Raw genomic sequence first — 12,978 nt, 5'->3', positions numbered from 1 at the left:
TTTTTTTTTTTTTTTACATTTACAAATATGAGCATGAATAGCTGAAATCTTCACATACATCTGATTTTTTTTTTAACTATAAAATCGAATGGCTTTATTGGGTTAACCATTTTGCAGGTTTAGGAACCCAAAGGAAATGAAATGCTAAGAGTTTCTCTCCTTTCTTGCATATTCTATGCAGTATAACCAAAATAGAAAGCAGAGGAAAGAGAAAGGAAGCAGAGGCACAAATGCTCTTCTATCAGAGTGATGAATAATTAAATGCTGAATGTAATTAAAGTTTTTACAGCTAAAAATGGGAAGTTTGGTGGATACCACACACTATTACAATCATCTGAACCTATGTTTGGGTATGAAGATGTGGTTTTCTGTAGAGAAGAAACTGTTACTTTAAGAGTTTATGCTGGCTTAGGCTCTGGACATGGAAGCTTACTAAAATCCTGCAGAAACAATTTGTGTTTCTGCAGGATTTTAGTAGAACACAAAATGGAACACAAATAATTTGTGTTATTTTTAAGGAATAAGAAAAATATAATGTTCTGCTTAGTATGGGGAAATGATTTGTTTTGCTGACAAAGAATCCACTTACCAACAAGCATGGGAATCAAATACTTTAACCTGTGCCTGCTTTAATCTATATTTCCAATAAAGGAGTAGTTATTTTTTTCCCCTAAGTCCTTTTTAATAATTCCTAGGACCTGATAAAACCCTAAGCTTCCACAAGGATATACAGTAATCGGTGCAAATTTTAATCTTTCATTTTACTTTCATTTCATGCTTACGAGGGATCAAAATAAACAATGGGGCCAGCTGGGATCAGATGTCGTAAAATATTTTGGTTAACGTGATAAAATTATTCAGTATATAAATGTAACTTACTACTCTATTACCCTAGTTTTCTTATCCCAACATGTTGCTAAGAAAGTCTTGCAAATTATCCCCTAAGCTATTAGAAAGTAATACAATACAAAAGTACTCTTCTTTTTCATAGAATATAGATTCAAATATTTTTATTTGAGGAGAGAATTTTTTACTTCTCTCAATCAACATACATTAGATTTTAACAGGGGTAAGCAAGAGCATTACTAGTTGAGCATTCCAAAGTTAGTTCTTTCTTTCAGTCTTTGTTCTGCTCACAATGTTGACCTTTCCCTGTGCTGTTGTTTTCATCTCTTTCATTTTATAGAAGTGTTTTAAAGGCTTTCGTGGTATCTATTTCTGTTTCTTTCCTCCAATTTGAACATATATTATGGTTGGATTGAGAAAAGTGTAATACAATCTGATAAAAATTAAGAAGTAAATTGTTACTATTAAACATAAGAAACTTCGTCTTATATTTGTATAAGATTTTGAAGAGTAACATTTGTGTTTTTAATTTATTATACTTACTAGTGAAATTACAAATTGATTCAGTGATAATATTTTTGGGAAGGAATTAAATTGGCAGAAGGCATCAGGACTATTAAAATAAATTTCATGTTCAAATGCATAATTCTAAAGCAATCACTTTGTATGCAAAAACTAGGTGAAGAAGAAATAATTGATACAAAAATTAAAGTGCAAACAAACTCTTGATGAACTTTAGTCAACAAAAAAAAAATAGGGAAACATCTTAAGTAATTGAGACATTAGCAGCCATTAAAACCTATGTGGGGAAAAATTAATGGCATAGAAAAATATTGATGATATATCAACCTTTACATTGTAGAAAAATTGAATAGAAAAGCCTTCGAAGAAAATACAACCAAATTCAAAAAGAGGTGGCTCATTGGTGTTCTGCTTCTTTATCCTTTTAGGTACTTGTCACATTTATTTTGCAATATCTATATGTTACATTATCAGATATAAATTTAAAATCTAATTCATATCAAGGACATTGCTCATTTCAATATTTTATGGCACTTCATGAGTTAAGCAAAGTAGGGAGAATAATTTTCCATTTTACAGTTGTGAAGACTAGGTAATTTCTTAATTGGAGGAGCTTGAAATAAAACCAGATCCTCGAAGGCTAGCTTCGATGCTTCTTCTATGATCACACTAGAATGATAGAGGAGATAATATATGTGAACATTCCATGAGTTTTTCACAATTATAATCAGAGATACTAATGATGTTACTTGATTTATTTGATCTTATAAACTCCTAATTCTAATTGAGTGAAAAATAAATGCATGAAATAAAGTGAATGCTAATAAAAAGGAATATAAGATTAGGTATAATAGGTCTGAAATAAAAACCAATAATATTTACATTTGATTTATTACTATATCAGAATTAAAAGAACATCTGAAACTCTTTTGTTTTACTTTAGAAGTATACTCAATATGGCACTTGAAGTAAAAATGAAGGCAGTCATATTAAAAATATTAATGACGATTAAATGTAAAAAAGTCCATAAGGTAAGATGTGAAGGGTAAAAAAAGTTAAATTCACTTGGAAATTACCAATAGGTTTTTAATTTTAAAAATCTATTTTAATCAGTGTGAAATTAAAGTGGAAATGAATATCTTTATAATTATTTGAGGTTCACTTACAGGGCATAATTAAGAGACTAAAGCAATCAATAAGACTTAAGCCAGGCTCATTTCTAGAGGTCCACACCACTTTAGTTGTAGACATAATTATTCCTGTACATCCACACTTGGACCATTTACACTAGACTCTTTCCCTCATCCAGCATACCTGTGGCCAGTGCCAGACAGTGAGCAACTTGACAGCATAGGTTGCCTTATCCATGTTTGTATGTGAGGAACTTAGCACAGTGCCTAACAGTTTGTATGCATGGAATACAAATAGAACAGTTTGTATGTTTGTTTTTGTATGGAATCAAACTTATTTCAATAGCCTAAACCAAATCACCTCCCATTTGCATGTGTTAGGAAAAAATCCATAACTCATCTCCAAATTAATTAAATGATCTAGAGTATTATTTGCATTATCAGGTAACTTTGCTACTAGTTGCCTATTCCATTAGGTAATGTATATGCATAGTTATACAGGGGTGATATGCTTGATGAGTTTCAAACTCAGCCATTTCCCAGGCAGTAGCCTCTAAGACCAGCGTCAAAACTTTAAAAGATTATAGCCAAATAAAGATAATTATATAAAGTGGATTTGTTGCAATAAATAAATTTTCCCTCTTTCCTCAAGACACAGGTGCAGATAAATATTTCTTCAATTTCAAGAATGATGACAAATACCAAATGACCCTCAGCCTCAGAGTCAGGAACATAATTAGAAGAAGTTGTGGAGATTGGGATAAGTTTTCATGCCATTTCCACATGGGCAGTTTCTACTAAACTCCACCTGATGGTGCCAGGTTAAGAATCCTGGTCCATTGTAGTAAGACCTTCTGACTTATTAGTAGATGGAAATACAGATTTTTATTTAAAATATCTCATTTTTAAAGTGTTGGTAATTTTTGAAAATGTAAAACACTATGTATGCCAAATAAAACACTTCTATAGAGAATATTTGGCACAAACGCTCCTAGTTTATGACCTCCAGTTTAAAAGGTACTATTTGTTGCACACATAATTGAAATATTCTTGAAAAGTCATATAATTCGATTATTAAATGTCAAGGAAAGTTTACTGATTAAAGAAAATGATATATTCACAATTATGTATATTATTCCATAGTTATAATATGAACATTAACAAGTATTTCACAAACTCCATTTATTATGAAAATGAAAATACCAAAGCCCAGAAGTTGGCAATAGAAAAATAAGAATCACCATGTTAAGCTTTACTTTAGATGTAGTATAACTGATTTAGGTCACAAGTTCAACCTGGCTTTCAACATAAGCAGTTGCATGATTGTATTTCTAAATGATGACTAGCCAATTATGGTGACTACAAAGTTCTGTCATAACTGACATTTTAAATAAAGCATTCCACTAAGAAAACTAAAATTTCAGCTTCATTTTCATCACTTTAGCTATTCAGAATTCTGTTAATCAAGTAGGAAAAAATTATTTTCAACATCTAAAATGATTTATCTGTTTGTATGACTGTGAGAAAAATGATCACAGCTTCAAGCAATAGATTACAAGTAGAAGGAACGTTCACATTACAGCTATGCTGATGAAAATTACCTGCAGGCTGTTACAACTGAGCCCATGAATTAATTAACCTTTTGCCACAAAAATCTAGAAACTTCAGCAAAGACTGAGGTTGCTCTGTTTCTCTCACTTCAGCTTCCTCAGTGTGTTAGAAAATAAAATGATGTGCAGTTACTGAAGCAAACAAAATATACTGAGATTTTACCAGTTCTCAACCTACTGTAATACAACCACATAAATTATGGTTAAAATATAGCAAGTTAGATGATTCATCTTTTGTTTTAGTTAATGAAAGATGAGTAATAATGATTGATTTCTACATAGATCTTTATTTTATGAATGAGATCAGTAATTTCTTACTATGAATGTTGGTTGCCTCTTAGTTATCTTCTGTTTGACTCTGTGAGAACATAAATAAAGCATGTCTTTTGCCAATGTGTTTTTTTAAATGAATATAAACATGCCTTCTTATAAACAGCATTTTCAAATGAATAAAAACATTATCTATATGTAAGTGTATTTGTCAAGCATTCTGATAGTTTTCACATGGGATCTAAAGTTTAAATAACAGCTAACACTAAATGAAAACAATTTGGGAAAACAGAATATCTAATAAATGATGGTAACATGAGCCACTATATTTTCCCAGTTTGTTAAAGGTTAAGTATCAATAAGACTTGGTGAATTTGAAGATTATACAAGACTTAAGACTATTAAGTTACATTTTAAGTATTGACATGATAACTTACATGACTTTATGCAAATGTTAGAAGTCACATTTTATTTTTCTCTTTGATATAATAGATCTCCTTTAGAAGTTAACATCTCTAATATTTAATTGTTCAGTAACAAATAACTTTAGCCACTCCCCTCCATTAGCCAATTTTTAGAGTTTAATTTCAATTAATTCATTATATAATTAAGTAGGTGACAATAGATAACTCATCCCTTCAGTAGGTTACCAGACATTCTTGTTCAGATCATGGATTTTACATACAGTAAGTCTTCACTTAATGCTATTGTGACTTTAAGTGAAATGACAAACAAAAGGTCCTCAAGTAACATCCTTTAGTTCAATGTCCCTCCATTATAAAATTGATGACAATGTTTTTTGTTATTTTGTTTAAAGTAGCAGTTTCCAAGAACCCATTTACAATGCTAAGTGAGGACTTAAAGTGTATGGTTTTAGATTGTTAGGGTATTTTTCTCATGTTCCAAAGGAAGGATGATTTGCCAAATTCATCTTTAAAGAACTAAACTAGTGAATACTTCCCCAAGTATTTTTCAGGAAATCAATTTTTAGTTTCAGGTAAGAGGTTCACAATGTGTTTGAGTATGAAGATGATACTTTTGTGTTAATAAAGTGGGTAATGCTTATACAGACAATTCAAGATGTATATGATATTTTTTATTACAAGCAAGCTCATATTTCACTAATCAATATTTCAACTTAAGTAGTATTTGAAGTAATTTGGGGCAATAAACCCTTTGAAATTTTGAATACATTAAAATTTTCCAAATGGACCTATGGAATCTATAAGGAAGATAGCCGTTTAAACGTGATATATTTAGAATATTTAGCAAAATATTTTTGGCTATTTCAGTTTTGAGAACATTTCTATTATAAGCCATACACTTTAAGGTAAGACATACATTTACTTGAAGTGTCAAGGCTAGCACATTTCTGTCACACAGAAAATTCACAGTAAATATATTTTGAATATAAGAATACATAAACCTTCAAAAGATATTTAGCATTTTTGCCAATACTTAAGTTTGCTTATACTAATTTAAATTAGATTTAATATTGTCATTGATCCTTATATGATTATGTAAGGGGTCATAATGTATATGTATATTGAATAATAAGGATATGATTAAATAATTAAACACTAGAACAGAAATTTATAATATTCCTTAATTTTTATGGGAATATACATAATCTTCAAGAGAGATGATATACATACCTGACAGGTAATGTTCTGTCTCCTTTCCTCCTGTCCATTTCTCTTTGGGGAACAGGATACCAGCGGAAATTCAGTTTCCAGTTAAAACCCCCGTAAGTCATGTCTGACCCAGCCATATATTCAAAAGTATCATCACTAATCACATCAATGATAGGGCAGACAACCGTTTTCCTGCAGAAAAATTAAAACCAATTTATAGACACATGATAATTAAAATGTTACATTATCTTCTCCAAACTGATTACAGTTGATATGATGAAATGTAATTATTTTGTTACTTTAATATGCCTTAGCTTCATTTTATCCTATTAGTCCATGGAATTATTTCCTTTGAATATATACTCCTTACAGTTTACTTTATGCTATCATTTGAAATCTAATCAAATACACTAATTGACCTTCAAGTCTATTTCCCAATGCATTCTAAGTTCTAACTTAGCAAGATGAGCAGGGTCTATTTTTCATCAAACCTCCACCCACAGCATGATTAGTAGAGCTGCTTTGAGATTAGGTATCATTTTAGCTATAACCCATTGAAAAGCAATAGCATTCAGGGAGGGAAGAATGGATGATGGCAAATTAGATCTGGTAGTTTGCATTTCAAGTAGGGTACGTTAGTTTAGAGAGTTCTGAGGACATCTTCATGGAGAAAACACCTACTAGGAAAAACAAACAAAAATCAACAAACAGCAACAATAAAAATCATAATCTGTCAGTATAAGTAAATGTTTCCTATGAAAAATGATAGGGTCATGACAATTTCTGAGTAAAATGTCCTCAAATTGAGAGTTTACATTTATAATCTAGACGATACCTTAAGATAGGGAAAGATTAGCAACTTCAATCTCTGGTGTTTTATCCTTTTTTTTTTTTTTTCTTTTTGAGACAGAAAAAAAATGTGAGCCACCGCACCTGGCCTATCCCATTTTTCTTAAAGTAAGAGCCAAAAGGTTGGTGTTCTTAATGGTAACTTTCTATGGTAGAAAATTTCATTTGGGAAAATCATTAGGTACACTTTTAATCCATGTTGTCCCTTCTCTAATTCTTGATCTAACCCTGTCCATTTATTTTATTATGGGATCAAACTTCTGTGATTTCCACAAGTAAACATTCAGGCCTACTCAAATCGTACTGGTTGTAGCTAATTCTGAAGACCAGAGTTGGTTTTTCATATTTGGTAGAAGGTAAATATACAAATAGGCTTCTGAATCATCTCCAGATATGAAAAGCACACAAATGTCCATTATTTACTTGTTTTGTAACACCAGTTTCACCAATACTCATTTTCAATTAAGGTCTTATATTCCACAAAATTGACCAGAGCTTCAACTTATCTGCAATCAACGAGACTCCTGTAGCCTTGGGAAAGCTTCTTGGTGACTCTGGACCCCAGAAAAATCAATATTTTTCTCACTTCCTTTATTAGATTTAATGATTTAACTTGTGAGGAGAAGAAATTAGGTTTAAAAACCTTGAACAGACTATCTATTTAGGGTAGTTTTCAAATTTATAATCAGGACAAGATAATAGGGTTCATCACATGCAAATACAGTGTAATTATGTTGTTAGATCAAACAAAAAATAGCCTATGCATGACCATATTGAAATATTAAAAGCGCATTGAGTTGAATATGAAACACGTGTGTAAAAAAAAAAACAGCATAATATACCAAAATTTGCCAGGAAATTCATTTTTAAGTTCATTTTACTTTGCCAGTCTTATCGTCCTGTGGGTACTGCACAATACACAGAGTGGAAAAATGTTATTAGCCATGTACAACACTCTATGGACTAAAAGGTTCCTACCGCTTTCTTCAACTGTTGTGCTTCATTTTACTGACAGCTTCCATCCATCTTCCTGGCAAGTACCAAATCCTGCTGTTTAAGTGATGTGGCTGGACTAGCTCAGACTAAGTAGTTCCTATCTGGAGTGTCTAATTAAAAATGTCAATTCTAGAAGGACTTTTCTACTATAGATGAAATGACTATGCAAGTAAGGTGTTATGTAATGTTTTGTTATTGTATCAGATAGCATTCAATGTTAGTTATCTTCATTAGGTATTTAGAAATTATACTCTCTTATCACCAGTGTTTATAAATAATTGCAAAAAGAACGCTTGTACTTCATCAACAACAGAAGGAACTGCAGGTATGTATAAGGATTCTTAATTTCTATAAAGTGCTATTTATTCAATTTTCCAGATTTCAAAATGTGTATGTATAAGGTGACAATATTGTTGAAATAATTAAACATATTCTTATAGCTGTGCTCTTATGTTTCCTTTTTTTAATTATAATTATTTTCAGTGCTGTGTGTGTGCATGTATGTGTGTGCATTTTTAAGACATTCCAGGTGAATTTGAACTAGACTGACTAAGGGTGCTCGTGTAGTTTAGAGAACACTGGCAGAGAACTGGAAAGAGCTGAATTGTTCCCAGCACTTCCAATGACTGGAGCAAGTTAGATGTAGCTTCTTAGTTCCTCCCCATTATGAGTTATAGATAAGAATATCTACAGTATTTACCTCACAGGGTAGTTGTGAGAACACGAAAAGGTGCTTTGAAAATGTGCTTTATAACACAATTATACTATTTTAGATTATATTTAATTCCTTCACCTAAAAAGTAATTTAACATGTTTTTTATAACTTGAATTGTTTCACTATTTCTTAGTCAACTATCTATGTCCAGCATGAATACAGCAGTCTTATTTATCAAGCAAGTGGGAAAACTTGCTTTTAAGAAAAGCTATAAAATAAGCCTTCTAAAAATAGGAACTTGGAAGACAAATTCTGATGGACATCTGGAACTGTCCTAAGAGGTTCAGTCATAACCCAGGCAGACATAACACATAAATTCTTACCTGTCTTCCTTTATTCTTGCCAGCAAAGGCTCCAGCCATCCTAACGTGCATTCACAGTGTGCATCAAGAAAAGTTATGACCTGCCCTTTTGAAGCGGCTGCTCCTCGAAGACGGGCACGTATTAACCCAGAGCGTTCTTCCATCCTAATAATTTTTACTGGCACTTCTAAATTTTTCACGTAATTCTCTAATGTCAACTTGAGAAAATCTGTAACGTGTAAAAGAATTTATAAGAAACATTTTTGAAACTGTTTTAAGAAACAGCAGAGATACTACCAAGATGGAAATTCAACACACAGAAAGGTGGCCAATTCCTATCAGTATTTTTTGCCTTAGATATAAAATAATAGAGATTTCATTAGTTAATTAATGTCATGTATCCATAAAATCACATGAATGCTCAATAATATAATCAATTGAGTTGGAAAAAAAGATATATTATTGAAAGTCATTTTGGCTGAATTTTTAGGTTAGTAAGAACCATATAGAATCACGAGAGAAAGTGAAAGAATTAGTTATTTGCTTCTAGAGTTGGCATTAATGAGGTTATTGATGAGAATTTGATAGGCTATGGCAGGGCTAGTAAAATTATAATGCAAATATAGATAATTGCCTAGTTATCTTTTTGGCCATAATAAAGCTTTCTAATACAAACAAACAAACAAACAAACAAAAAAAACAGCTTGTACCTCTTTCACTGGCATCATCTACCAAGATGACCTCAGAGAGTAGATAGTGTGGGGAACGATTTATCACACTGTAAACAGTTCTAAGGAGAGTGCTCCAAGCTTCATTATGAAACACAATGACTACACTTGTGTTTGGAAGTTCATCAGGGTAGACTTTTGTCTTACATCTGAAAAAGAGGAAAGAAGAGGGATCTTAATAAATGCATTTTTTATCCTGATTATTATAAAAAGAAATATCCGTAATAACACAACTTCAAACTTGAAAGCCCCTTACTAAGGAAATGTTTTACGAATATCTAAAATCATTTCCCTTTTATAAGTGCTATGAGTAATCAGTTGGCATTCTGAAAATTAAATATGCATAATTACTAATATTTTTATTTTAACTCCTGCAGAGAACAAAGCAGCATGATTTCTACAAGTCTAAGAAAAACCTAAGAAATATAAAATAACATTCTGAAACTTTTGATAAAAGACCTGGTACAACAGGTACAAAGGAGTTCATTTAGTAAATATAATTTTATTCTTTGTTAATAAAAATGTATAACTCAAGAAGTCATAGGAACATAAACAGACACGGGTCCAAAGGATTTTGAAGTATGTAAAACAGATTTTTCTGTTCTAAATCTAGTCATGTATGCTTTTAATTCCGTTTGAGGATGCTATAAACAATATCTACTTCCAAGGAAAGATTTAGGTTTCCTTTAGATTCAAAATCTACTAAATGCATCTTGGCCTCTAAAATTTCCTTGTTTTGGAGATCAGGAAAGGGAATGGACTACCAGCACTTCTCAAACTTTAATGTGCACAGTCATTGATATGGAAGTGCTGGGAAGGTAAGAGCTTGTTCCCTTTAAATGACATGGAAGCGGGGAAGGGAAGTGCTGGGTAGAGGAAGGCGTGGTCCCTGGCTAGGGCTCCACCCCGACAGACCCTGGGTGAGGACGGCATTTCCTGCCCAAATGTTGCATTTCCCAAGACCACCCTGGCCTGCCATCCTGTGCCTATAACCAGCCCCCACCCCCCTCCATTTCAGCATCACCTGGAGATTCATTCAAATGCAGATTCTAATTCACTCGGTCTTGGGTGAAGTTTCTGCATTTCTGAAAAGCTCTGAGATGATTTAGAGGCTGCTGGTCCCTGGTGCACACTGATTAGTAAGGGGCTACACCATAATTATTACTAGTTTTAGAACTTAATATTTTGAAAAATGTTTTTGACACCCCCAGACTCTAGAGGGCAGACACACAAGCTGCTGGACGTCCAGAGGAGCAGATCTGCCCAAGAAGACACAGACAGCTGGATGAAACAGACAGCTGGATGAAACAGACAGCTGGATGTGGAGAGGAGCACATCAGCGGAGGAACGCACGGGCAGCTGGACATGGAGAGGGATGCACCGACAGGCATCGGCAAGTCAGCAGGCCATTGACCAGTGGGGGCAGGCAGAATTTGGCTGGGGCAGTCAGAGGAGACAGCACAGGACGCTGAGCTGCCTAACTCCAGGGGAAAACCTTCTCACTCCATCCCCTTTCTGGCCTCCCCCATCTGCTGAGAGCTACCCTTCACTCAATAAAACCTTGCACTCATTCTCCAAGTGTGATCCGACTCTTCCGGTACACCAAGGCAAGAACCCCGGATACAGAAAGTCCTCTGTTCTTGTCACAAGGTAGTGACAAGGTAGAGGGTCTAATTGAGCTGGTTAACACGAGTTGCCTATAGACGGCAAAATTAAAAGAGCACACGGTAGCACGCTCCCACTGGGGTGGAGCTGTAAACATCCACCCCTGAACACTGCTGTGGGGTCGGAGCCCCACAACCTGCCCAGTCCCCCCATACGCTGCCCTAGAGATTTGAGCAGAGGGGCACTGAAGAAGCAAGTCACAGCCCCATCACAGGCCCTGTGAGGGGGACAAGGCAACTTTTCCCATTTCAGCCTCACCTGGAGATTCATTCAAATGCAGATTCTAATTCACTAGGTCTTGGGTGAAGTTTCTGCATTTCTGAAAAGCTCCGAGATGATTTAGAGGCTGCTGGTCCCTGGTGCACACTGATTAGTAAGGGGCTACACCATAATTATTACTAGTTTTAGAACTTAATATTTTGGAAAATGTTTTTGACTTTGCTTATAAATCCAGAGAAGTCCAGATTTTTCTTTTAAAGTAATCGGTCAAGGTACACTTGGATCAATGATATGTGTGGTGCTGTACGTGGTGAGCCCAAATTTAACAGGCAGGTGTTTGTTGCTCCCATCACCTTGTCAACGTTCAGGCATTTCTGTCATGTCATTTTAAGTCAATGTGATTACAGATTATAAAAAAAAAAATGTCAAAAGGTTTCTGAAGCAGTAACAGAAGTGTATTCACCTGAGGTTATTTTTCATGTAAAATATTCTGAAGAGCTAGATAATTAACACAATAATATAAACTGAATCAGATACCTCTTGCTACTTACGACTGGCTTAATGCATGACACAACACAGCATTGTTGAAATTAGTTTCCTTCACAAGGGAGTGAAAAAAAAATACAATAAAATGTGGAAGATGAAGGCATATAATAAATATTTGATTGTGTGCCAGTTAAGATCTTCATTATCTTTTAAAACCATGTAACAGATCACCTAGTCAATAAAGTCTTCTGTAATATAGCCAGCTAAAAATGTCCATTTACCTCAATTACAACATTTTCCAGCATACATTTACTTGAAAAAGATTTATTAAGCATCTAGAATACAAAAGATACTGTGCATATAGGAAAATAAACATGTAAGGCATGGGAAAAGTAGTTGGATTTATTGCCATCTCTTTCCCTTCTGGAGGCAAGATTCAAAAGATTTCCATGAACTTCATCATTTGACTTGTATCTCCAAGTAGCTCATCACTAAATAAACTTAGAAAGTCATCTTGGTAAATGAGAGGTTTTCTCTACCATTTTCCTCAAATTTCCATTCTTCTGCCTCATTAAAAAACCTAATCACTTTCAGTATGCAAAGTCAAGAGTAAGGTAAAGATCATCCTCCTCCTCGAAGAAGTATAGCTGGAAAAACAGGCTGAAAGCAGTCTAACAGCCAACAGCCAGTGGCTTCACTCAAGGATTACAGTCAATAAAGTCTACTCAGCAACATTTTTTAAAAAAAGATTTTTTCAATCAACATTTTTTGTATGTTACACTAAATGCCAACAATTAAATAAATGATTTAAAATGTCAAACCAAAAGCAGATATTTCGATCCAGCATCTTAAAGTATTTTTATCAAGCTTTACTTTGTGATTAAAAAAATTCACTCACAGGCCGGGCGCGGTAGGTCCCATTTGTAATCCCAGCACTTTGGGAGGCCGAGACGGGCGGATCAAGAGGTCAGGAGATTGAGACCATCTTGGCTAACACGGTGAAACC

The 12,978-nt window shown here is 33.8% G+C and overlaps 1 protein-coding gene across 1 annotated transcript in view; it reads right to left on the bottom strand.

Annotated features, from left to right (window-relative positions):
• Positions 1-12,978, bottom strand: part of LOC105536276 (polypeptide N-acetylgalactosaminyltransferase 13) — a 226,357-nt gene that overhangs the window by 207,467 nt on the left and 5,912 nt on the right. The window contains exons 2-4 of the mRNA XM_011975607.1: positions 9,585-9,751; positions 8,896-9,103; positions 6,034-6,204 (exon numbers count right to left, since the gene is read on the bottom strand). Coding sequence (XP_011830997.1) covers positions 6,034-6,204; positions 8,896-9,103; positions 9,585-9,751 — 546 coding nt within the window. The remainder of the gene's footprint in view (positions 1-6,033; positions 6,205-8,895; positions 9,104-9,584; positions 9,752-12,978) is intronic.

This window comes from Mandrillus leucophaeus, unplaced genomic scaffold (assembly GCF_000951045.1).
Source record: "Mandrillus leucophaeus isolate KB7577 unplaced genomic scaffold, Mleu.le_1.0 Scaffold1577, whole genome shotgun sequence".
Taxonomy (NCBI): Eukaryota; Metazoa; Chordata; class Mammalia; order Primates; family Cercopithecidae; genus Mandrillus; species Mandrillus leucophaeus.
Note: the sequence above shows the minus strand (reverse complement) of the source record. Positions and strands in the feature narration are given on the sequence as shown.